The 25,146-nt window shown below is 21.5% G+C and overlaps 6 protein-coding genes across 6 annotated transcripts; 2 read left to right on the top strand and 4 right to left on the bottom strand. All coding sequences in view use genetic code 6, as the record gives it.

Annotated features, from left to right (window-relative positions):
- Nucleotides 1–2,210: 2,210 nt before the first annotated feature.
- On the top strand, nucleotides 2,211–5,008 carry TTHERM_00158510 (transmembrane protein, putative; the record flags this gene model as incomplete). Its single annotated transcript, XM_001009779.2, has 7 exons — nucleotides 2,211–2,558; nucleotides 2,617–2,844; nucleotides 3,473–3,555; nucleotides 3,615–3,730; nucleotides 3,803–4,427; nucleotides 4,497–4,719; nucleotides 4,772–5,008. The coding sequence occupies 7 exons, from the start codon at nucleotides 2,211–2,213 to the stop codon at nucleotides 5,006–5,008; spliced, it is 1,860 nt and encodes a 619-aa protein (XP_001009779.2).
- A 3,053-nt stretch (nucleotides 5,009–8,061) lies between these two features.
- On the top strand, nucleotides 8,062–10,277 carry TTHERM_00158520 (hypothetical protein; the record flags this gene model as incomplete). Its single annotated transcript, XM_001009780.3, has 2 exons — nucleotides 8,062–10,128; nucleotides 10,224–10,277. The coding sequence occupies 2 exons, from the start codon at nucleotides 8,062–8,064 to the stop codon at nucleotides 10,275–10,277; spliced, it is 2,121 nt and encodes a 706-aa protein (XP_001009780.1).
- A 2,261-nt stretch (nucleotides 10,278–12,538) lies between these two features.
- TTHERM_00158530 (hypothetical protein) lies at nucleotides 12,539–13,142 on the bottom strand (the record flags this gene model as incomplete). The annotated part of the gene is made up of 2 exons (XM_001009781.2): nucleotides 12,539–12,953; nucleotides 13,042–13,142. 2 exons carry the CDS (start codon nucleotides 13,140–13,142, stop codon nucleotides 12,539–12,541), a joined length of 516 nt encoding a protein of 171 aa, XP_001009781.2.
- Nucleotides 13,143–15,556: 2,414 nt separating this feature from the next.
- On the bottom strand, nucleotides 15,557–16,195 carry TTHERM_000158529 (hypothetical protein; the record flags this gene model as incomplete). The annotated part of the gene is made up of 1 exon (XM_012796034.1): nucleotides 15,557–16,195. One exon carries the CDS (start codon nucleotides 16,193–16,195, stop codon nucleotides 15,557–15,559), a length of 639 nt encoding a protein of 212 aa, XP_012651488.1.
- A 3,939-nt stretch (nucleotides 16,196–20,134) lies between these two features.
- On the bottom strand, nucleotides 20,135–21,068 carry TTHERM_000158528 (hypothetical protein; the record flags this gene model as incomplete). Its single annotated transcript, XM_012796033.1, has 2 exons — nucleotides 20,135–20,672; nucleotides 20,983–21,068. 2 exons carry the CDS (start codon nucleotides 21,066–21,068, stop codon nucleotides 20,135–20,137), a joined length of 624 nt encoding a protein of 207 aa, XP_012651487.1.
- Nucleotides 21,069–23,448: 2,380 nt separating this feature from the next.
- Nucleotides 23,449–24,078, bottom strand: TTHERM_00160540 (hypothetical protein; the record flags this gene model as incomplete). Its single annotated transcript, XM_001009784.1, has 1 exon — nucleotides 23,449–24,078. The coding sequence occupies one exon, from the start codon at nucleotides 24,076–24,078 to the stop codon at nucleotides 23,449–23,451; it is 630 nt and encodes a 209-aa protein (XP_001009784.1).
- Between the last annotated feature and the right edge of the window lie 1,068 nt (nucleotides 24,079–25,146).

The following is a 25,146-nucleotide window of genomic DNA, read 5'->3' as shown; positions in this document are numbered from 1 at the left end:
TTTTTTAAAATCTATTTAGCCTGAATTTGTAAATGAATTAAAAAGACTACAGCCATAGAAATTCCTAGAATTATAATTAGAATTGTTATTATTTTTTCATAATAATTTTGTGGAGTATAGCCATTGTAGCCCAAAGGCATTATAGTAGTGAAAACAAAAAATAAACTATGTAAATACTTTTCGAATGAATTTTGAAATAATTTTTGGTTTTAAATGTTCTGAACTTGTAAATACTCTTCAAATAAATTATTTTGAGGGTCAATTTTATCACTCAAAGCTAAAAGACAAGATGATAAGTGAAGAAAAGCAAAAAAACCAAAAGAAAATTTAATTATTTTAATTATCAAACTTCTACCTTAACTAAAGAATAAAAGAATTCTGTCCTCTAAGCTGTTTACCTGACTAAATAGTCTAAATAGCTTGATAAAAAAAAGATATTATACCAACTTTATTTAGCTAAATGCAGCTGCAATACTTATAATACTAACTAAGTCAATTACAAATCCCATTTCAATAATATACTTTTTTGCAATTAATTTTCGATCTTAAATAATTAATCCTTTTTCAATGTAAGTTTTATTAAAATTAAACACCATATCTAATAAAAGTAGTGCTAGAACAATGAAAATAAAAGTATCACCTTGAAAACAATCAATTATATTTAAATCAAGAGAAAAACAAATGCAGAGCTCGAATAAAATACCATAGTTAACAAGAGCCAATAAAGTATCCCATAAAATAATATATGTAGATATCATTTGAAATGTCTCAATTTTTAAATAACCTTGAAGATTTTCTATGAGTTAAGTAAATCTTGAATTATTCATATTTGAAGTATCAAAAATGTGTTTTTAGTACCAGTTGCTATCTAGTTTCTTTTGAATTTGCACTGTGCTTCTAAGTTCTTAGTGCAAAGATCCTACAATTTTCTTCCTTCTCTCTACTTCTACTTTTTCTTAATTACATAAAGATGCCTTATCACAAATAAAATTAATTATCTTATCATTTTTAATATTTTTTTATCCAACCACACTCATTTTACTAGTATCCAAAATAATAGATCTAATTATTTCAGAATTATTTTATTTTATTTTGAGTTTTTTTCTTTATAATTTTACTTTCTATTTACTTCTATTTACTTTATTTTTGTAATTATTTACTGATTTTTAATTAATAAACAATAAAAATTTAGTTATGACAAATCTCATCAATCTTATATTTATATTTTAAATGAAAAGTCAGCTATATAAACAAGTAAACAATTTGTGGTTCTTCATATAAAAGCTTGTCCTCTATTATTTATTAATTATAAAATATTAATTAAATAACTTTATATTTGTTTCACTACTCACCTTATTCAATGTTCCCTAAAAAAAAAACATATGTTAGTTATTCTTAAATTTAATTAATCTAAAAATCAATTAGGAAATAAAAGGTGTATTGAACTAGATGATAATTAACATCCATTTTATCTTTTCGTCAACGATTTAAATAAATAAAAATTTTCAGAAGTATTTGAAAAAAGAATATTTATTATTTTTTAAGATGATAATTTAAAAAAATAAAAGTTTTCAGAAGTATTTGAAAAAAAGAATGGTTTCAATAAATCAAAATATTAAATATATTTATATTAAGATATTTTCATTGACAATTAATACAGATAAAAGTTTTTAGAAATATTTTTTAAAAATAATGGTGTTAATATGGCTCTAAATATCATTCATAGTTATATTAGGGATTTTTATAAACTAATTTATTAATAAAAATATTTTGAAACTTCGAAATGAATTATAAAATTTTTAATTTACAACTTTTCAATTAAATATAATTCAAGTTTAGCATGTTTGTTTCTTGCTCGAATTTTAAAATATTTAGTGCGTTTAAAAAAAAAAACAGTATATTTTGGTATTTCTCAATTATATTTTTTATAGACAACCAAGATTATTTATTTCTATAAATTAAATTAAAATTCAAATACAAAAATTTCTGGAATTTAACTTCTTTTAACTCTCTTAACTCGAATTTAATTTTTTCAAAAATTCTTCTTTTTTTATATTATTTGTTTTTTCAATATAAGTAATTAGCATATATTTTAGTGTAATTTGTTTTTCTTAGGCATTACTATTTGATAATAATAATAAAACAAACCAAATTAAAAATAAGAATTTACAGATTCATAACCAAACAATTCGAAGATAAGAATTGCTTATATGATTAGAAAAATTGGGGAAAATATTACTGCTCTTAAGGTGAAAATATTTCATAATGACAAAAATAATGGAAATCCTGCATAGAATGAGCAAAATTCAATTCAATAAAATGATAATACAATCATTTTAAACCCTGAAAACTAATCCAATAATGTTTAAGCATCAAATGATAATCAGAAAGAAATAAATTAATCGTTTAAATAAGAAAATATAAAACAAGGAGATTAAAAAAATGTTTAACCAAAAGATAATCTTGATCAATAAGCTAATCAGGTATAAGACTAAACAGTCAGCAAGAATTTAAAATTGAGTTTTTCAGAGTAAATATAAAAAAAGATTGGAATGGGAGTAAGTTGAATACACACAAAAACTAATGTTAAATTTATATATATTTATAATTCTATAGAACGATGCTCTCAAAAATGCAATAAAAAAGGCTTCAGGATAAATAAATGAAATTAAAAATACAGTCTCAAACGAGTACTCTGCTATGGATTAAAAATATAAAGATATTATGAGATAATAAAAAGACAAATTTAATATATGGATAAGATTGAAAGTAGAAAATGCAATATTAAAAATTCTTGAAAAGTAGAAGCCTAAAGTAAAACGACTTGTTACAGATCCTTATATGGTAATCATTTAAAACTATTAAAATTAAAAAAGATCTAATTAGCATCCTCTTTAGACAAATAATTATTTTAATAATTTTACAGTTACAAAAAATGAATTTAGTATTCATAATCTATTTAGTTAAATGCCAATAAGATTCATCGAAGTTAAAAATAAATATATTACCAAATATTCATTGTTCAAATTTATAGTTAATTATGATAAATAAATATTGCTTTTTTGGAAAATAAATACTTTTAATAAAAATAGAGAGATATTAATATTTTATTTGATTAATAAAAATACGAATAAATTACAATCAATATTCATGTTATTTTAATATATTACAAAAGACTACACCTCAATACGAAAATCAAAGGATTATATGAGGATGCATTTATTCAAATTTATCAAAATAAATTTTTCAATGAGAATTTGTGATTTATTTGAAAAACTGATTGTAAAATTAATTTTTTTAAGAAAAGAAAGAAAAACATTTTAAAAGATTAAATGGATTTTAAATATGGATAATTATTTTTTAACAAAAAACTTAAAATTTTACAAAAGCATTATTTGTTAATAAATATATTTTTAATTGGTATATAAATATGATTTAATTTACTAAATTTCCTATTTTATTTTATAATTAGTTTAAGTCAATTAAGTAAGTCATTCATGATATGGTTGATGAGATATGGCCTAGTATAGAGGAGTCAATTAAAGATGCTTTAAAGTAATTATCTTAAATTTTTTTTTTTTTTTTATAAGTTTACAATAAAATTTAACTAAAAGACCAGAAGGATATGAAAGAATGCCTATCAATATTGTGGAGGAAAAGCCAAAGATCAATTGTTTATTATATCCTTGGTATTTACTTAAGAGTTGGTATTTATACACAACAACAGCATGTATGTATTTTTTTGTTTGTTTGTTTAAATGTAGATTTAACACAATTTGAAACTATATTTACTTTAAAATAGATAATAGAACAATATGGCAAAAGATTAGGAGATTTTCATGGTGGTTTATACTGCTTATAAATCTTTTTCCACTTTATGGTGCTTCAAGCTTTCTTTATGGTTTTTACTTTCTCTTGATCGATAAATAAGATGAATGGCAACTTCTTCTTTATATTGTTTCGTTTAAAAAAATGTAATTCTTTAGTGTGGGTGTAACTGGATCTCTTCTTGGCTATGCCTTGTTTTTCTTTTGTTCAACTGTAAACGACTATAATTCTGTTTCGGATTACTATAAATGTAAAAACAATGGCCCTGGTTCAAAAATAAACATCGTTAGTGATATAGTTGGATTTTTGCTACAGATAGTACTATGCTGGATTGCTTTTTTACTTCTGCCTTGCTCCAAACAAAAAGGACAAATTCTCTATGCTACTATGAAAAAGAATTTCTAAAATAAATAGCTTTTGGACAACATTAGGAAGAGTGAATTAGATTTATCAAAAAATTAGTCATAAAACTAAGCTGTCATAGATGAATAAAATTAGACTAAAATATACAACATCAACTACAATAACTCTTAAATACAAAATGAAGAGGATGAAAATTAAGAAACTGATTTCTGTTGTTTAAAGCTATCACAAAAAAAGTAATTTTTTAATTGCATAAATCACATTCATATTTATTTTATTTTATTGTTGTTATTATTTTTAAATAGAGGAGGAAGAATCAAATTCTTTATGATTTATGATATTTTTATTTTTGCAATTTGCTTAGCTTTAATAATACTTGCATTAATATTTTATGATGACTCAGAAGATTGGTAAAAATATCAATTTGTTTACCTGATGAAGACAGTATATGGATTTTTTAACTTCCCATGGCTTGTTTTTCTTTTCTCTCCAATGATGAAGCTTTTGACTAAAGCTAAAGAAACAGGAGTAAATTATTATAAATAGTTAAAAAATGGAAATTAATTTAATTTTTTTTAAGTATGATAGATATGGAGTTATTCAGCTCATGTACATAAACAAAGCTGAAAATAAGAAGAAGAGGTAAGAAGAGTTGCAAAAAGAAAAATCAAAGAAGTTACCTAGTCAATAGCATTTGTAAGACATATAAAAAGGAGACAATAATTAGAGTAATATTTCTAATAACAATCAAAACGATCTAGAAAAGTAAGGATTGCTAAAAGAAGAACTGAATATAGAAGAACTTATACAACAATGAAATTAATGAATAAAATATATAATTTAAGAATAATCTTATAGCAGTTAGCTTTTCTAAATTAAAATTTGGAATAATTTTAAACGTATAGATTAATTTCTATTTGTTCTTAATCAAAAATTGATCTATTATTCTTAATTGTATCTGTCGTCTATGAATTTAAATGGATTTGTTTTAAGGAGAGAATAAGCATTAAAATGTTAATTGTCTATTTATTTATTATATTATTTGAAATTTAAAATAAAACTTTTAGAAATTAGAAAAAAATTATTTTTTTCTAATAAGTTTTTTAATTGTAAGCAAATGAATTGATATAATGTATTTATTATTGTTTAGAATATAGAAAATCCAATAGAATTTTGAATTATTATTGATCGGAAATGAAATAAGTTAAGATATCAAAAATTATATATTTGCAAATTTATTATTTTTTAGAAATTTAAGAGTTTTGATTGATTATTGGGGAAAGATATTTTTGAAGAAAAAAGAAAAATAGAACAACTAACTAAACAGTTAAAATTGTAAAAAAAAATAAAAGCAATTAGAACTCAAAAATTAAATTAATTGTTATAAATTCTTTGTGTTTTTATTTGATTATTATAACCTTAGTATCTTTCTAATTTCTCATTTTTCTTTATTTTTGATTATTTGATTCTCTTGAAGATCATTTAAGTTTTAGAATTCATCAAATTTTTAAATTGCTTTCAAAATCGTCTCTCTTCAAAAAATCCATTTCTAGATTTCAGTTTATAAAATTGGTAATGAATGAAAAATGAATCTTAATAATTTCAAGTATTTAAAATGTTTTTTTGAATTTTACTCAATAAAATTATCTGTCAATTTTATTATATATTTGAATTTAAATTATACAAGCAAGACATAGTTAATGCATTGCTTAATACTTTATTTTACTAAGTAACAGCACAAATTTTAAAATAAAAATCTAATGAATGCTGTTCATAATATAAAAACAATTTAAGTCTGATTTTATTTATTATTCTATGGCGTATCTTGTTTTACAATATAAAAAAGACGCTAACAAACTTTTAAATTAAGTCAACATTTTTAATCTATTTATAATTATTTTTTATAACTAATCTGTAATGAAAAATGCAATAAACATTCAAATTATGTAGATAAAGGGAGAATAATCTAATTATGAACTAGCTTATTAACTTTAAGTGATAGATTTTGTGCATGTTTTTCAAAATTTTGGTAAAAATAATGAATAAGATGTAGTTTTTTTGATTTTGCATAAATTTAAAACTATGAGGTAGTTTAAATCCTTATAATAGCAATCTAAAATAACTCAAAAATTAAGTGTATTTGTTATTCGAGTTAAAATATTTTTGCTAAACTTATTCTTTTAAAAGTATTTTTGTTTGAGAAAAAATAAATATTTTAAAAGAATTTTTAGATACCACAGAAGCTATGGATTATAAAAAGATAATAAGATTTTTAAATATTTCTGTCTATCTTAGATTCCAAAAACTACACGCTTTTTGATATCTCGCTGATTAGAATATTAGTAAAGATATTAGTATAAAAGCAATGAATTTATGATAATTATAATCAGATAAGGCGGATCTCATGTATTTTTTTCTAATTTCGTACAAATTATTTTATTTCCATGAAAATTTGCTTTCATTCTTTTGTATTGCTAAAATTCATTTTAATTTAACGTTAAAATCATTTTGAATGATTTTGTGTTTTAAAAAAATTTACCGCTAACTTCATTTAGTGAATGATTTTCTCAAAATTTAGAATAAAATATGAAATAATGACAAAACAAAACTTAAAAGTAATATTTTTTAACAATTCATATCATAAACAAGTAGATTTTGATATAGTTTGTAATGTTTGAAATAAGAAATTATATATTCTAGATACATTTTCGAATATTTGTTGAACCTAAAAAATATTTTTAAATAATAAAACAAAATAGAAAGGCTCTTCAACTGAAATTCTAAATTTATAAATTTCCCTATCGCTTTTTTGAAAAAAATGATCATGCATAGAAACTAATTCAATTTTGGCTATTATTTATATATGTGGTTTTATATAATTGATATTTTTAGCATGCTTTTTCATGTACTATTCCTAACTATAGCTTAATGCTTTATACATCAAAGTATGAAGAAGACAGGTTTTAAAAAACCAAAAAATATGTTTTTTATTTGAAAAGTATTATATAGGAATAATAAATGCTGCATAAATACTCTAAGTAGTTGATAAAAAATCTATTTATGCAAAGAAAAATTTAGAAAAATTTAGAAAAACAAAGAAAATAATTGTTATTATAAAGCATTTTGTTTACTAAGCAAAAGATATAAAATTTGAGATAGAAATATACATACAAGATTAACGTTTTGTTTGTGCTTTGAAAATTGAAATATTTAATTATTAAATCTGCTAACTTTTTTAGATATTTATTTGCTTTATTTTATTTTTTAAATTTTTGCAAAGTGGAGAAAAATGAAACAATCAATCTTTTTTTTATAAATAATATAAATGGTATTAAGCCTAATTTTTATTGCTGGAGAGTGTTATTCAAATATATTGCTGAATGTGGCTAGATGGAATTCGCTTTGGAAGGAAAGTGTTTATAAAATAAGTGATGTATTATAGCACATTGCTAATTATTATAAAGAATGTATTGGATATTTAAAAATTAGAAAATAAAATTTAGCTGAAAAGTAAGAAAGCAAGCAAAGATATATATATATATATGGAGATGATAAAAAGATAAATTCGAAAAAAGAAAATTTCTAAAGTGAAAAGAATTATGGATTTGATTAAATAAAAATATTTTTAGAATGGGCTGATTAAAGAGGGATCTTCGAGAATGAAATGATTTAGAAAAAAAGAAAGAAAGATTATAACATCTACAAAGAGTTGAAGATTCTAGAAGAGGAGGAATAATTAGCTATCAGTCTTATTAAAAGATATCGCAAAACAAGAAATATTTTTGAAATTAATTAAAAAATTTAAAAAACAAAAGATAAAAATTTTGCACAAAAAAGCAATTAATTAAAAAAAAAGATATATCATAAGAAATGTCTCAACAAGCTGAACACTTTGCTTTCGAAGCCGATATCCAACAATTGATGGGTTTGATCATCAACACTTTCTACTCCAACAAGGAAATTTTCTTGAGAGAATTGATTTCCAATGCCTCCGATGCTTTGGATAAGATTAGATACATTTCCATCACCGACAGCGAAAAAGCCAAGTTAGAAGTTGAACCTAACTTCAGAATTAGAATCATTCCCGATAAGGCCAACAATACCCTTACCCTCTGGGATACCGGTATTGGTATGACCAAGAAGGAATTGATCAACAACTTGGGTACTATCGCTAAGTCTGGTACCAAGGCCTTCATGGAAGCCCTCTCCAGTGGTGCTGATATTTCTATGATTGGTCAATTCGGTGTCGGTTTTTACTCTGCTTACTTGGTTGCCGAAAAGGTCGAAGTTATCTCCAAGTCCAACGATGATGAATCCCAATGGAGATGGGAATCCTCTGCTGGTGGTACTTTCACCGTCGTCAACGATGATGAAAACCCTGAAAAGCTCACCAGAGGTACCAAGATCATCCTCCACATGAAGAACGATAACTTAGAATTCTTAGAAGAAAGAAGAATCAAGGACTTGATCAAGAAGCACTCTGAATTCATTGCTTTCCCCATCGAATTATAAGTTGAAAAGACCGAAGAAAAGGAAGAAACCGACGAAGAAGATGAAGAAAAGGAAAAGGAAGATAAGGAAAAGACCGATGAACCCGAAATTAAGGAAGAAACCGAAAAGAAGGACAAGAAGAAAAAGAAAGTTAAAGTTGTCCACACTGAATTCGAAGAATAAAACAAGAACAAGCCTCTTTGGATGAGAAAGCCCGAAGAAATCACCAAGGAAGAATACGTTAACTTCTACAAGTCCCTCACCAACGATTGGGAAGAACACTAAGCTGTCAAGCAATTCTCCGTTGAAGGTCAACTCGAATTCAGAGCTATCCTCTTCATCCCCAAGAGAGCTCCCTTCGACTTATTCGAAACCAAGAAGAAGAAAAACAACATCAAGCTCTACGTCAGAAGAGTCTTCATTATGGATGACTGCGAAGAACTCATCCCCGAATATCTTAACTTCATTAAGGGTGTTGTTGATTCTGAAGATCTCCCTCTTAACATCTCCAGAGAATTCCTCCAACACAACAAGATCCTCAAGGTCATCAAGAAGAACATCGTCAAGAAGTGCCTCGACCTTATCCAAGAAGTTGCTGATAACGAAGAAGACTTCAAGAAGTTCTACGAACAATTCGGTAAGAACCTCAAGCTCGGTATCCACGAAGACTCTGCCAACAGAGAAAAGCTCTCTTCCTTCCTCAGATATCACTCCTCCAAGTCTGGTGAAGAATTAACCACCCTCAAGGACTACGTCTCCAGAATGAAAGAAGGTCAAAAGGACATTTTCTTCATTACTGGTGAATCCAGAGCTGCTGTTGCTGCTTCTCCCTTCGTTGAAAGCCTTAGAAAGAGAGGTTATGAAGTCCTTTACATGGTTGACCCCATCGATGAATACGTCATCCAACAATTAAAGGAATACGACGGTAAGAAACTCAAGAACTGCTCCAAGGAAGGTCTTGAACTCGAATAAACTGAAGATGAAAAGAAGAAGTTCGAAGAAAAGAAGGCTGCCTACGAACCTCTTTGCAAGCAAATCAAGGAAGTCCTCGGTGACAAGGTCGAAAAGGTCGTCGTTGGTCAAAGACTCGACGAATCTCCTTGCGTCCTCGTTACTGGTGAATACGGCTGGTCCGCCAATATGGAAAGAATCATGAAGGCTCAAGCTCTCAGAGATGCTTCCATGTCCACATATATGATCTCCAAGAAGACCATGGAAATCAATCCCGATAACGCCATCGTCTAAGAACTCAAGACCAGATCCGACAAGGACAAGGCTGACAAGACCGTCAAGGATCTCATCTGGTTACTCTTCGAAACCTCCCTCCTCACTTCTGGTTTCTCCCTCGATGACCCCTCTTCTTTCGCTAACAGAATCCACAGAATGATTAAGCTTGGTCTCCAATTGGACGACTCTCACATTGATGAAGAAGTTCCCGGACTTAGCGTAAGCTTTTTGAATTTTTTAAATATTTCTCAAATTTCTCAATTAATTAATTTGTAATATTCTAATTCTAAATCCTATTTTTTATTAAATAATAGCAAGAAGCTGAAAAGACTGAAAACACCAACAACGCTATGGAAGATGTTGATTGAACAAATTAATAAACTTTTTCAAATAAACATAATCTAATCTGATAGGAATTTAAATTATTCCAATCAGATATAGAACCATTTTATTAAAATTCATAAATTTATGCATCTATCATTAATTTCTCCTTGTAATTTTATGTATTCTATATATGACTATTAAAATATAATATTTTGCAATGGCTCCACTCCAATTCAATTCAATTCAAATCTAATCTCTCTTCTTTTTTTCATTTATTATTTAAGCTATCAATTAACAAATTAACAAAAATCTTATTTAAATTCAATTTCATTGTGAGTTCAGTTAAAACTAAAGCTGACATCCGTAAATATATTTCCATATTAATTTCAAAAAAAGAAAACAAAACTAACTAACTAATATCTTAATATTTTTTTCAGATAAAATATTTTAATTTTATAAAAACAAACAAACAAACAAACAAAAAGTTATTAGTTACTTAAAAAAATATAAAAATAAATAAATAATCATTTAGTTTAATATTTATAAAAAATGAAATATTAATAATTAAAAATAATAAAAAAATTTATTTTATTTTTAATAAAGGTTACAATTTTAAATATAAAAACATAATAAAAATATTATTGATAATAAAACTCCATTTTCACTGATATAAAAGTGAATTTATTTGCTTCTAATCATTTATACAATTATAATTTGTGAAGTTTTTTGATATTATCACACTTATTATATCTTTAAGGATTTAAAGTAAGAAATATCAACAAAATTTATTTTATTTTTATAAAGATTACAATTTTAACTTTGAAGAATTCTTTTTAATAATTTTTACAATTATAATTTGTAAAGTTTTATATAATTATCTATGATTATTTTAATATCTTTTTTCTTTTTAATTAAAAAAAAAATGTATTTTATTTTTAGTAAAAATTAAAGTTTTAGCTATAAAACATAATTTTAATGTAATTTATAATAAAAAATTAATAAACTGTATTTTTACTGATAGAAAAATATATTTATCTGTTTTCATTTATGCAATTATAATAATAATTTGTAATGTTGTTTGTGTATATCCATATTTATTTAATAATTATTTTGAATATAAAAGCCAATAGAAATTATCCTAAATTTAAACATAATTTTTAATTTATCCTATGAATTTTTCTAGTTACTTAGTAGTTTACATCCTAATATTAGAGTTCTCACTTCACTACTCACTTAGTATTTAATATTTTTGAAATAGTAAAATTTCTTATTTTTTTGGATTTTAAATTTCAAAATATTTATTTACTTAACTTATGAAATAATTTAAAAACATTTCAAATTGTTAAGCTAGTTTATTTTATATTTGATGAAATGATTCTAAATTTTTATTCACAAATGTATATAATGTGCTATTTTTGATTCGGAATAACTATTTTTAGAAAATTAATTGTATATTTTATAATCTAATAAAATAACTATGTAATATTGAATATATTTTCAACTGTACAAAATAAATAAAATATTAAATATAAAAAAGATGTTTTATAAATATTTATCAATTTAATTTGCCTTTTAAAAAGAATAAATGGATAGAATTTTTATATATCAATTGTTTGCTATTAATAATATAAATTTCATATTATGTTTATTATAAATCAGAACAGAGAGATTTATTTGATTATAAATTGAAAATATAATTATAAAGTTTTTATTTAAAACGAATAGTACTTTATTCAATTTAATTAAAATTTTCATTCATTATTCATAAAAAATATCTACATTGAGTCACTTGTAATATTATCCTGATGTTATAATAATAAATTAATATCATTATTGAAATTTTTCTATTTTAATTTATTTATTTCTTTTATTTTTTTTGTATAATCTAAAGAGAGATGATCATAAAAAATTAAAAAATAAAAATATCAATAATTTATTTTATTCTTAAAAATTATAATAGTAAAATATTATATTAGCTACTGCTTGACTTTGAAAGGCATGCAATAAATTAATATTTTTAAATAACATTAGTACTTTTTCTAAAGCCTACTTAAATTTCAATAAAATTTCAGTTATCCTAAACAGATGCAATTATAGAAGTATATATTAAATAGTTTGTTAAAAATACTGATTTAGTTTGAGGTATTTAAAATCATTTTATACATAGCTATTAATTAGTCGCATAAATAAAATATATTTTTTATATAATAATTTTTTAAAAGAAGGTATTGATTGATTAGTTAGTTAGTTAGTTAAATATTGATTTTATTATGATTGAATAATTAATTAAAATTAGTACAATTTATCAGTAAAATGGTTTTCCTTTTTTATAGTAGTGAATGTCATTAATTTTACCATGATCACTGCAACATTCTTTTAAATAATTAATAAGTTCAGAGTATTCATCAACATTTTATACTCTGCTCTTTGCTAGGCCATCTAATACTTCAAAGGTTAAAAAATATTCGAACCCTTTTCCATAGTTTTCGTGTTTTATAATCTTTATTAAAGTGTAGTTATTATAATTAATTTTGTCAAAATACTTTTTGATCAATTTTATTGAATATTTTATTGGTTTGTTAGTTATAAAATCTGAAACTAAGTCAGAATTCTTTTTGTTTATTAGGAATTTAAAGTATTGCTTAATTATGTTTTTTGTCATATTGTTGTTAGACTTTGAGTCCTTTTTATAATTCAGAGCAGACTTCTTCACATCAAAGCTGATTTTTAAGAAATAATATTTTAATCTTTAATAATTTACTAGCGAAATATTAGAAGAAATTTCAATATTTATGTAAGATTTTTTACTTTCCTTAAGAGTATTGAAGTTGATCTGAATGAATACCATCATTAGTATTAGCATTAGAAAAGTCAGATTATAGAAGAATTTCTGGTGAATCTTCAGTCATCTCCTGCTCAAACTGTGTTCTTTTTTGATAAAGTGATTAAAGTTAGATATTGAAATATTTTTTTAATATTTACTTATATTAAAATTAGTTTGTCACAATTTATTATAAAGTGCTCATTTTGTTTGTTTGATGATTGTTTATATTTATTTATTTATTAATTTGTTTTTTTATTTATTTATCAAGTAAGATTTTTATTTTGTTAATTTGTTTTATTATAAAGATGCGTGTATAATAAAATTAGGTTTTTAATAGATTACTAAATAAACAACCAACACGCATTTATTATGTGACAGATAGATAAGAATTGTTAGAATAGAACAATTTTTTAAAAGTTGAACTAATTGAGTTTGATAAAGCACTTTAGCTGGCAGTTTGTAAAATGAATTCATATTTAATATCTATTATTGCCATAAAAATTGCTACTCATTTTTATTGATACTTCTAAAAAATTATATTCAATAAATCATGTTTTATAAACATAGCTTATTATAAATGTGATAATAATATAAATATTTTATGCTTGATTTAAATTAGATTTAAACTTAATTATGATAAATTAGAATTGTAAAAGGGAGTCACATATAAAGTATATATTTCAAAGATACATAGCTTTTATCTCTCTCAGCTCAAATAATAAGATTAATAGAAGGTATTTTATAAAGAAAAAACATGAAATCTTTACTATTATGTTATTTTAAAGACACTTGAAGTTATGCAAAGTAAATATTAAATAAATTTAGATTAAATAATACTTGATTTTACTTCTATTTATTTTAAACAAATTAACAAGTAAACAATTTGATAGTTGAAAAAGTAATCAAATCATTCTTCTATAATTTAACTCTTTTAATTCAATAAAACTTTGTCTTAATTTTGGGGATTAAATAAATATCTTCTCATTATATTTTATTATATTATCGATTTAAAAAAAATATTATAATTTCATTAAAATATTTTGTAAAGATGTTAACTTTTATCAAATATTCTCAATATTTACAAATTTTCTTTTATTTACATTTTATTTGATTTTATCAAATATGTAAAAGGTAATCAATAAATGTTTATTTATACAAAAAAATAACTTCTGATTGTAAAATCTGTACCAGTCTTTTATTGTATAAATTATATGCATATAGTCTAACTCTACTGACTGATTTTTCTACCATTTTGAAAAAAAATATTTATAAAAACGCCATTTTTTCATTCAGTGGAATTTTAATTTATTTTTATAATGCAGGTGTTATATTGAAATATAATTAGTATCATTAATTCTTATATAATTTATCTATTTTAATTAAAAATAAATAGTCAAATTTCATTTTAAATCAATAAAATAGATTATTTTTTCAGAAATCAATCATAAATTTGTGTTTCAAGTAGGGTATTATAACTAGCTAACATTCGCAAAAGGATACTATTAAAAAAATTATTAGATTAAAATATTTTTTAAAATAAAATTGTTTGAACTTTATGCCAAATTAACTTTTCGTCTCTATTTTCTTTGCTATCTTTTTATTGATATGTAAATCTAATAGAGATTTAAAGAAAAGTTTTGCGTATATTTACAGGATTTTTTTTAAGACATCTAGCTAAAATAAACAATTAACAATAGATTTACTACTTCTTATATATATATAAAAATTTCAAAGAGAATAACAATATCATTTATTCTATTTAAGAAAATAGAAGCTAATTAATATTTAAAAATAGACATTTATATAAAAAAATATTTTAGTCTATTATAGAATTTTTAAAAATTATAAATTTTTTTAAAATAAAAAACAACCCTCTTTATTTAAAAATACTTTTACACATAAAAATCGCCTTTAAAAAGAAAGAATTTTTTTGGAATAAATATCTTCTATTATTTAAATATTGTTTGGGAGAAATAGTTTTTGCATTTTGAATATTTTGAAGAAAGGAAAGTTTTAAGTAATATTTGAAAAAAGAAAGAGATAACGTTATTTATTTGGTATCGATTTAAACATTTCAAGAATTATATTTGATAAACAAAAATGAATTATTTTCTAAATTTCCTTTCTATCACTATTTTATTTAAATAGAATAATATATTATATAGTTAGAGTAGAAAAAATTTAGTAAAATCTAATTGAGCAGAATATAAATAAATATACAATATTCAAGAATCACTTTTAGGGAGTTTATATTTATGAATCAATTAAGCAATTTAAATGTACTAAAAAAGTAAATTAGTCTTTAATACTAATAATCCAACTATAGCAAGCAATACAATAATAATATTACTATTTGTAAAAAATTACATTCATTTTTAAAAAAAATATTATGCAATTAGTTTGATAATGAATTCTAATAAACAAAGTCTTATACAATAAATAAATACTTATTATTTAAATTATAATAGAAAATATTATTTGTAATTAAAAAAACATGCTTCAAAACTAGAAGCATTTATTTTTTTTATAAAAGTTTATTTCATTTATTTGTTCTTGATTTACACAGCATTCTTTGAGGTATTAAATACAATCTATATGCTACTACATATTCTTCACTTTACTTGATTATAGTACATCAAGCGCTTCAAATGTTAAAAAATATTCAAAACCCCTGCCATAATTTTAATGCTTTATTATTTTAATAAGGGAAAAGTTATTATAATTGAATTTGTCAAAATATTTCTTAACGAGTTTGATTGAATATGGCGCAGGTTTTTCGAAAATAAATTCAGAAACCAGTTAAATATTTTATTTTTTTATCAAAAACTTATAGAATTGTTTAAGAATGTTTTTAATCAGATTATTTGTTTTAAGTGTATATTGGTTGTGCTTATTGATGTTTTCGTTTTCTTCTATGCTTTCAGAGAAGGCTTCGCCATTAATTTTAATTATTGTTTATGTTTTTACGCATTTGTTATTATAATTTTATCCCCATAGCTTTGTCACTTTCATTTCATAGCTTCTGGTTGAAATCGAACTGTTTTCATCCTCTTATTCTGATTTACTAAAAGCATGCTCTTTCATAAATATACTATTTGCATCCTTTAAATAATATTATTATTATTTTCCTACTTCCATCCTTTTCTAAACTTTATTTCTATTAAATAAATGCACTTAAGCAGTTTTTAATTGATTATTGATATCAATTATTTTTATTTTATTTTCAAAATTGAATTATCTCTAGAATAAATAAATCAAAAAAAATCAATCTATCTTCAATTTAATTATTACAATATTAAAAGTATCCAATTGCAGTAGATATTGAGAAATAAGGATTAAGCTTTTATTTTCCTAGTACTTTTTGATTTATTATTTTGATTGCTTTCTGTTATTTTTATAAAACCATTAAATAAATTTTTGGCTTTTTACTCTAAAATATATTTAGAGATTTTCATATTATTTAATAATTTATAAAATATTTTACCAAAGTTGTTCTTTCAAGTAGAAAATTAACATATAGTGCATCAATTTTTTTGATCGCTAATTAAAAATTAAACTGAATTTAATCAAATTAATAAGATAATTAATTAATTATTGATAACTAAAAATAAAATTTAAAAAATTGTTCTTCCTTACGAAAAATTCTAATGATGATTTAAAAAAGATGATTTAATAAATAACTTTCGTTAAATAAATTCAATTATTTAAATTAAATCCTCTTCAGTAAATTATATCGATTATAAAAATAAATAAATTTACCAGTTATCATTTTCTAAACAATTAATTGATGTAATTTCAATTTCTAACAAAAAGTAATCAATAAAATTTTCATTAAGACTTGATATTTAGAAGCAATAATAGATAAATACTTAAAGTTTTTATAATATAAACAAATAGATTAATAAAATATTTTTGGTATCTATATACTCATAACCATTTTTATTTTAATTGAATTTATATTTTTATTCTCATTTTTAAAGAAAACAATCATAAATAGTAAACTTCTATAAATATGGTAGATTCTTTTTATTTTTCTTTTGACATAATTTGATAAAATATATTAAAAAACTTAATATCACTATTGAAATTCAGTTTATACTGAATTTTTTAATGCATTATTCAATAAACTAAAATAATTTATTAAAAACTAATTTGTTTTATTTGTAATTATTTTGCTGCATTCATAATACTTTAAATTAATATAATTGTTTTTCTTTCAAAGGTGAGAGATTTTCAGTGTTACAACAGTTAATTACACTAATTTTATTGAAGAAATGTTTAATTTTCTGGATGATTGATTTCATTTACAGTTAATTAATTGATTGAAAATAAAAATTAAAGACTAAAAATTTTAATATTATTACTGGTTTATTGTTTTTCCTCCTTTTGAATTAACTGTGATGAAAAAAACATAAGAAAAGAAATTATTTATCTAATAAATTGAACAACTAAAATAAATTAATATTTAAAAATATAATAAAAATATTGTTGTCTGTCTGGCTTTCAATAAAACACAATTTAAATTTTCTAATTTATTTTATACACTTAGGAATCATGAATTTAAAATCTAACTATTTGAACAAGCAATCAAATGTTTACTAAAATAAATTTTTCAGTTTTTCATAAATATTTGAATTTTACATGGTTTTAAATTAAGAAGGTACAATTGACATTCATAAAAAACTTTTAAAAACAACTTCATTTTCTATTAAAAATTAAAATTTTTACTAAATAGGCAATCTATCTTCTTCGAGATATTTTCTTTTTACTTGCGATTTATTTTCTTTTTATTTAAAAATAATCTTATATATGGAATTGAATGATTATAAATAAATTAAAAAAATATTACTATTTTTAGAAAATTTGTTTTACAAATTTAAAGAAATGATAATTTAGTTTAAATTTATTCTTTCTTGTAATTTAATAAATACTTTATTCTTTTGTAATATTTATTGAGAATTATTTTGAATTAGAGCTGATTGAATTAATAATAAAAATTTATCAACACATCCTTTGCATTTGTAAATATTAATGAATTTTATGATGAAAAATTTTAACAAATATGTTTAATCAAGCTATTTGATATAAATGAATTTGATTGATCTATTTTCATTTAAAAAAATTTATTTCTTGGGTTTTAATTTATTGGTAAGGGTGATATTTCCATATTGTATCTAATTATTAATTTATTTAAAAAACACTTGTTTAGTTTGTTATTAACTTTTTACTATTTTTAAATTACAATAAAAAAGAATTATTCTTGATCAATTTTAATAAACTCAATTAGATATATGACTTATTTATGAGAACTAAAAAATTTCTTGAATTATGAGTTTTGATTATTCATCACAAAATTAATTTTAACACTTTATTACAATTTTTTGGTTGGGTTTCTACAACATAATATTGGTTGGGTTTCTACAAAATAATATTGTGCGAGTTTCTACAAAATTTAATTGGATAAGTTTCTACAAATTGAATTAGAAGAGTTTTTGCTATTAAACATACAAACCGTATAGAATTTAAAAAAAATAATGTATTTTAAAATAAAAACTAAGTTTTAAACTATTATCATTTTTATGGTTAATAACTAGAAAGTCAGAAAGCAAAATATTTTTTATTAATTAATAAAATTATGAGCATACCCAAAATCAAAACCAAAAAGCAATTATTTTATTGCTTAATTAAATAAATAGAAAAGTATTTCTTCAATAAATAAACAAGTTTTTTTCAAATTTTCTTTAGAATACCATAGCTAATTATAAAATTTGCTTTTTATCTATATCTAATTCTTACTGCATTACATGACAATAAGATTTTAGTTTTGAAGGCGACAATAATAAAAATATCTTAATAGCATTGTATTTTCTTAAAACAGGTTATATAAAATTATTATTTAAGTAGAATACGTATTAATGCAAGTTCATTTATTTTATCAATAACATAAAAGTTCGTTTTTTTGGTAATTATTTTTATTCTTTTAGTATTAATTATTCACTTCATTTTATAATATGAGTTTTATTTTAGTATTAAAATATTTAATAAGCAAAATAAAATTTATTGCAAGATATTTTATTACTATAAAAACATCATTTTTTTAATATTTTTCTATTTCAATTTAAAAGAATTTTATACAATTTACAAATTTCTTTTTTTTATTTTCTTAGCTGTAAGGCTATAACTTTTTTTTGAAATTAATACCTACTCTGAAATTTAAAAAAAAGTGAATAAATAAAGTATAATTTTATTTGTTTTTTAAATTTTGGTTGGTTTTTTATGATATTATTTTAAATTGGTTTTAAGGTGTAAAATGTATTATTTTAATAAAATAACTTCATATTTTTTGTTATAAAAGAGATTTTTAACTGTAATAACTCATATTTTTAAATAAGTCTATGAATAATACTTGTAATATTTAACAATTACTTTTATATTATGAAATAATATAAAATCACCTTAGGTATTTTATCTAAAATTATATTTATGAGATGAATTTCTCATTTAAAAATGTTTTACAAACATATATTTTGATAAGATTTAGTTTTTATTTTCATTTTTATCTCTATTTGAAACAAAAATTTGATAAAATCAACTAAATCTGGATTTTATACCTAATGTTCTATTTTTTATTAAAAAAGTTAACTTTCAAATATTTCTATTTATGTTTCATCTAATAGCTTCAATAATCCTTTCGAAAGAATAATTTAATCTAAAAACTTGAAAAATAAAAAATTTTTTTTGTTAATCATAAAAACCATCCATCCATCATCATCTATTGATTTGTTTTAGAAGAATATTTTTGTACAAAATTGAAGTTATTAAATCAACGAAAATAATTTATGGAATAACATTTACTTGATTAATTGCATATAACTTAAATTTTTTTATTAAAAATAAAACGTAAAGCATTTTAATTTAACCAGTATTAGTAAGACAGACATTTAAGAATGTAAAAATTTTTACACAATGTTTTCAAAAATAAAATAGAAATATAAATAAATATTTTTAAAAAACATGAATAATAAATATATAAATAAAAGAAGAAATTTTAATATCTGGTTTATTTTCTTCTGTTAATCAGTCAATATATTCATTTTTTTGCTATTTATACCTTCTTTTGTAAAAATTAATATCACCTAATAGTTTTCTATTTACACAGCACTTTTTAATAAACTGAATGGACTACAAGTGCTGGTTTAAATTTTAGACTTTGCTAATTAGCAATTCATTGTAAGCATCAAATGTAAGAAAATACTCTAATCCTTTTCCATATTACTTATGTTAAACAAGTTTTACTAAGCATTGGTTATTATATTTTATATTTTTGAAGTATTTTTTTATCAATCTTTTGCAATAAGAATAAGGCTTTTAAAATATAAAATCAGAAACAAGAGATTCATTCTATTCTCTCAAAAGGTAATTTAAAAATTACTTAACAATATTCTTTAATATATTATTATTTGTCCCACATTTTAAAAGGTTTTCATCATTTTATTAATATTTATCTAATAATTAACTGCTGTTTTCCTCTATTTCTTCTAATTCATTTGCTATCACATTACACAACTTTGGCTAGTCATTCATTAAGGAATTTAAACATTAAGATTTTATTTCACTGTATAATTATTAAAAAAATTTCAATTAAATATATTAGCAAATAAATGGTTTTTTATTACTTTTCAATTTGTAATTAAAAAATATTGATTTTAACAAAAGTTATTTTATTTTTTTTGAGCAAAAAATGGTTTTTTGAGAGTAAAGTATTTCTGAGTTTTCTTTCAAATGCAGCCAAATTAAGTAAATATATTAATTTATTAGTTTACTGTATGAAAAAGTATAATTTCAATACTTAAAAAAAACTGTTAGCTTGCTAAAAATGAGAAATAGAAAAGATGATAAAAGAGTTATGCGATATCAAATTTTACCTTTTATTTGTTTTTTATTTTTGATCATTTGAGTTCTAGTCCTTTAAATTTAAAGTGTTGTTTTCTAATAAATTCACTATTATCATATAAAAAATAATTTTAACTAGTAATAATTGAGTGCTTGTGAAATTTAAAGCTTTTTTTGGCTTAATTTTATTTTAATAATTATAAAAAAATTATAAGGGAAGGAATTTTATTACTACTTTTAAAGACCAAATTAGTTTATTTAAAATGTATTTAATAAATTATATTACAGCTAATCTAATACAAATTAAAAGACTTACAAATTAATTAATAAATAGTCAGTTGAAAAAAAAATAGTGAACAAAATAATTATTGATTTCGTTATCAGTTATTCGATATTAAAATAGGCTTTATTGTAATTTTATTTAATAGAAGGAAAGATACAAAATAATACTTAACTTTACAAAAATAAATGAATTAATATTTAAAATTTAATACTTTAATAGTTAAAAAATAAAAAATGTTTTAGTATTTCTAATTTGCAATTTTAAATTTCTTCAATTTTCTGCTTCTTTTCTTTATCTACTTACAAACGCAAAAGTAATTAATAGTCTCTTTACATTCTTTCTTTATTATTATTTTTGTAATCTCTATCATTGATAAATACTGAAGACAGTTAATTAGCATGTGTCAGTAAATAATAATTGCTCATATTTTATTATATCATCCTGATACTTCTTTTTAAAAAATGATATTTCTTTATTTTAGTTTATTATCTTAATACTTGTATAAAATTATATTTTTCTAACCAAAAAGTTATTATCTACTCAAAAGATGATACCACTTAAATTTTCTCAATCTAAAACATAAATATTACTTAATTATAGTTATCTAAGACAAGTTTTGATTTTTATCTAGACAATTTGATCATAAGCTAGTATTGATTCTAACGGTTATTTATTATCTTATCTTATTTTTAATCTTTTTTCAAAATGCTTTAAGTAAAGGGATTACCATTAAAATACCTTATATACATCTCTTAGAGAAAAATTTTTCTTTTAAAAAAATAAATTTATTGTAAGGATTTGTATTAAAATCGTTATAAAAATAATTTATTTAAAAGACATTTTTAAATAATTATGTTAAATGGAAAATTCACTAATAAATAATCTTATAAAAATTAAAAAGAATTTATTTTAAATTTACTGCAAACATTCTTGCCTTATTAAATCAATAATTAGTATTCGAAATTTGAATAAAATAAATTAAAAAAAGTGTTTTTAAAAGAATTTTGAGAAAGAATCAACCTTAAAAGAGCAAAATTTACAAAACATATTATTTTTAAAGAATAATTTTAAAAGGAGGAAATAAAAGAAGTAAAAAGGATTAAAAAAGTTAATGCATATATTTAGTAAAAGGATTCAGTATTTAAAATTTACTTTTCATATTTTATTTTTTAATATTTAAAATTGCATTTTCTTAAATTTAATTAACTAAATTTATAAATTTAAAGGTTTTTAAACTTTACATATAAATGATTAAACAAAATAAGAACTAAAAAACACATGCAAATAGTGTTATTTAATAAAATGAAAACAAATTTAATCTAATAAAAGTAATTCTAAAATAATTAGTAGAATGATTTATTTTATCATTTTACATTATGTTGACTTTTTATTTATTTATAATATCTTAAGATTACAAGAAATTATGTAAAAAATTTGAAGAATGTAAGATATTAACATATTTAGATGTAATTAAATTTGATAGAAAATCATCTTACTTTGAATTCAGTAAATAAGAGGTGGAGAAATGTAATTTGAAATGAGTTAATTTGTAAAGCGAATGAATCAATTTAATTTAGATCTAAGAAAACTGTAATGTTTTCCATAAAAAATAGTATGAAAAAAAGTATCAGAACAGAAAATAAATTTGAATGCAAATTGATGTATGTGTATATTTAAAAAATAGCTCTTTAATTCGGTATTAATTGAATCTTCAAAACTTAAAGCAAATATTACTAAAATAAATAAATTATTTTAAAAATTAAGCTAATATTTATAAATAAAAATTTATTTTACTCATATTTTTAAGAATAATTTTATTTACAATCATATAGAATTTTTACATTTTTATTTATTTTTCTTTCTTTTTGATATTTCTTATTTAGTAAAGTTTTGTGTGTATATAACCAATTAATTAATTAATTGTTATTATTATTAAATTTTTGTATATGTTAACATTTTAGATCATTGATTTTACCAATTTTTATTTGTTTATTAACAAAATAAAATCTGAATTAGTTAAAGCTGAAAGGAATTCTTTGTGGAACATTACTTGTAATAATTAAAGACTATAAAAAGAACTTAGAACTCTTTTTTTATTTTCTTAGAAACAATTTATTATATCAGTTAATAAATAAAAACGTATGTGTGTATGCATCTGTATGAAGGTGAAGAAGCCCATTTCAAACTATTTAATTTAAACAGATTATTTAGTCATTCACATTTAGAAAGATTTATTTTTTCTATAAAAATTTATTTCATTGATTTGTTCTTGATTAGCACAGCATTCTTTTAAATATGAAATACAATCTATGTGCTCCTAGATGTTCTTTACTTTACTTTTGTAGAGTTCATCAATTGCATCAAATGTTAAGAAGTACTCAAAGCCTTTACCATAGTTTTAGTGCTTGATTATCTTGATAAGACAAAAATTGTTATAATTCACCCTCTCAAAGTATCTCTTTATGAGCTTGACTGAATAAGGTGCAGGTTTCTCAATAATAAACTCAGACACTAGCTAAATATTTTTTTTATCAATTAGAAACTTGTAAAATTTTTTTAATATGTTTTTTATGAGGTTGTTAGTTTTAAGTGTATATTATAAGCTTTTATCAAGATCCTAATTTTTATTATTATAATTTTAGAAGAGATTGTTGTCAATTTCGATGTCACCATTTATTGTCTGGCTTTTTAAATTTTTGATAGTTAACTTTCGAGAAGGTTTTTTATATTAGTCGGAATTTTTAATAGAACACGAATCCATTTCATCTTCTTACTCATAGCAACTATTATCCTTGATACTAATAAGGTTGTCATGAACAAGATTGGCAATTAATTGTTGCTCCATTTTTTATAAATATGATTTTTTAAATGCACTCAAGTAATTAATTAATTAATTAATTTGATTATTTTTAAAACCTTATGAAAAATTATTTATTTATTTGTTTTTTGATAACTATTTATTTATCACTCACTTTGATATTATTTAAATCACAAAAGTCACTTAACTTCTCTAAAGGTTATTTGAAGAGAGAAATAAAATAATTTCTAATACTTAAACTTAAAATATTAAATGTATTCAAATATTGTTCTTAAGCTAGCAAATAGGTTTTAAGTATAAATTTATTTATTTTTTTACACTAATCAGTCATTTATTTTGATAGATTAACTAGAAAATTATAAAGCTATAGTAATAGTTATTTAAACGGCATTCAATGATTAACCAATTATTTTCTTTCTTCATTGAATGTAGTATTATTTATACTTTATTTTTGAAGTCTGATTGATGCATTGAGATGGGTAGAAAATATAAAAGCAAGTCCTAATATTTTTTTAATTAAATGCTTATTAGTAAAAAGGAAATAATTAAAGGAGTATCAACTTTTCTCTCATGAAATATAAAATTTTCTTTTTTACTCAATGAGTTTAATATAAACAAAATGGAAGAGAAAAGAGCTTACAAAAAATCATTTAGAAAGAATATTTTTTTAAAAAATTCTTTATTAGATTATTATTGAAAAATCTTACCAAATATTTGTATCATGATCCTATTAAGTAAATATACACATTTATCTTTAGCTATTTTTAAACAATATGTATAAAACTGTAAGCCAGCTCTTCCTCCTTAAGTCTCTCATTAGGTCAATTATTTTTTTAGTAAAATGTAACAAAATAGATTTTATACGAACTTAAATTTGTATTGAATTATATTTTTACTGATCGCTGATTAAGTGTAAGCTATATAATTATAATTTTGATTTTATTTACATCAATTTATTAAAAAAAATGAAATAATAAATTGATTACTCATTTTTTATTTTGTTTTACAAATATTTGTAATTATCAAAATAATAATATTTATATTTTTTAGTGTTTAATATAAATAATAAGTAATTGTCTACTCTATTTTGTTGTA

The sequence above is a fragment of the Tetrahymena thermophila genome (genome assembly GCF_000189635.1).
Source record: "Tetrahymena thermophila SB210 genomic scaffold scf_8254776, whole genome shotgun sequence".
NCBI lineage: Eukaryota > Ciliophora > Oligohymenophorea > Hymenostomatida > Tetrahymenidae > Tetrahymena > Tetrahymena thermophila.
Note: the sequence above shows the minus strand (reverse complement) of the source record. Positions and strands in the feature narration are given on the sequence as shown.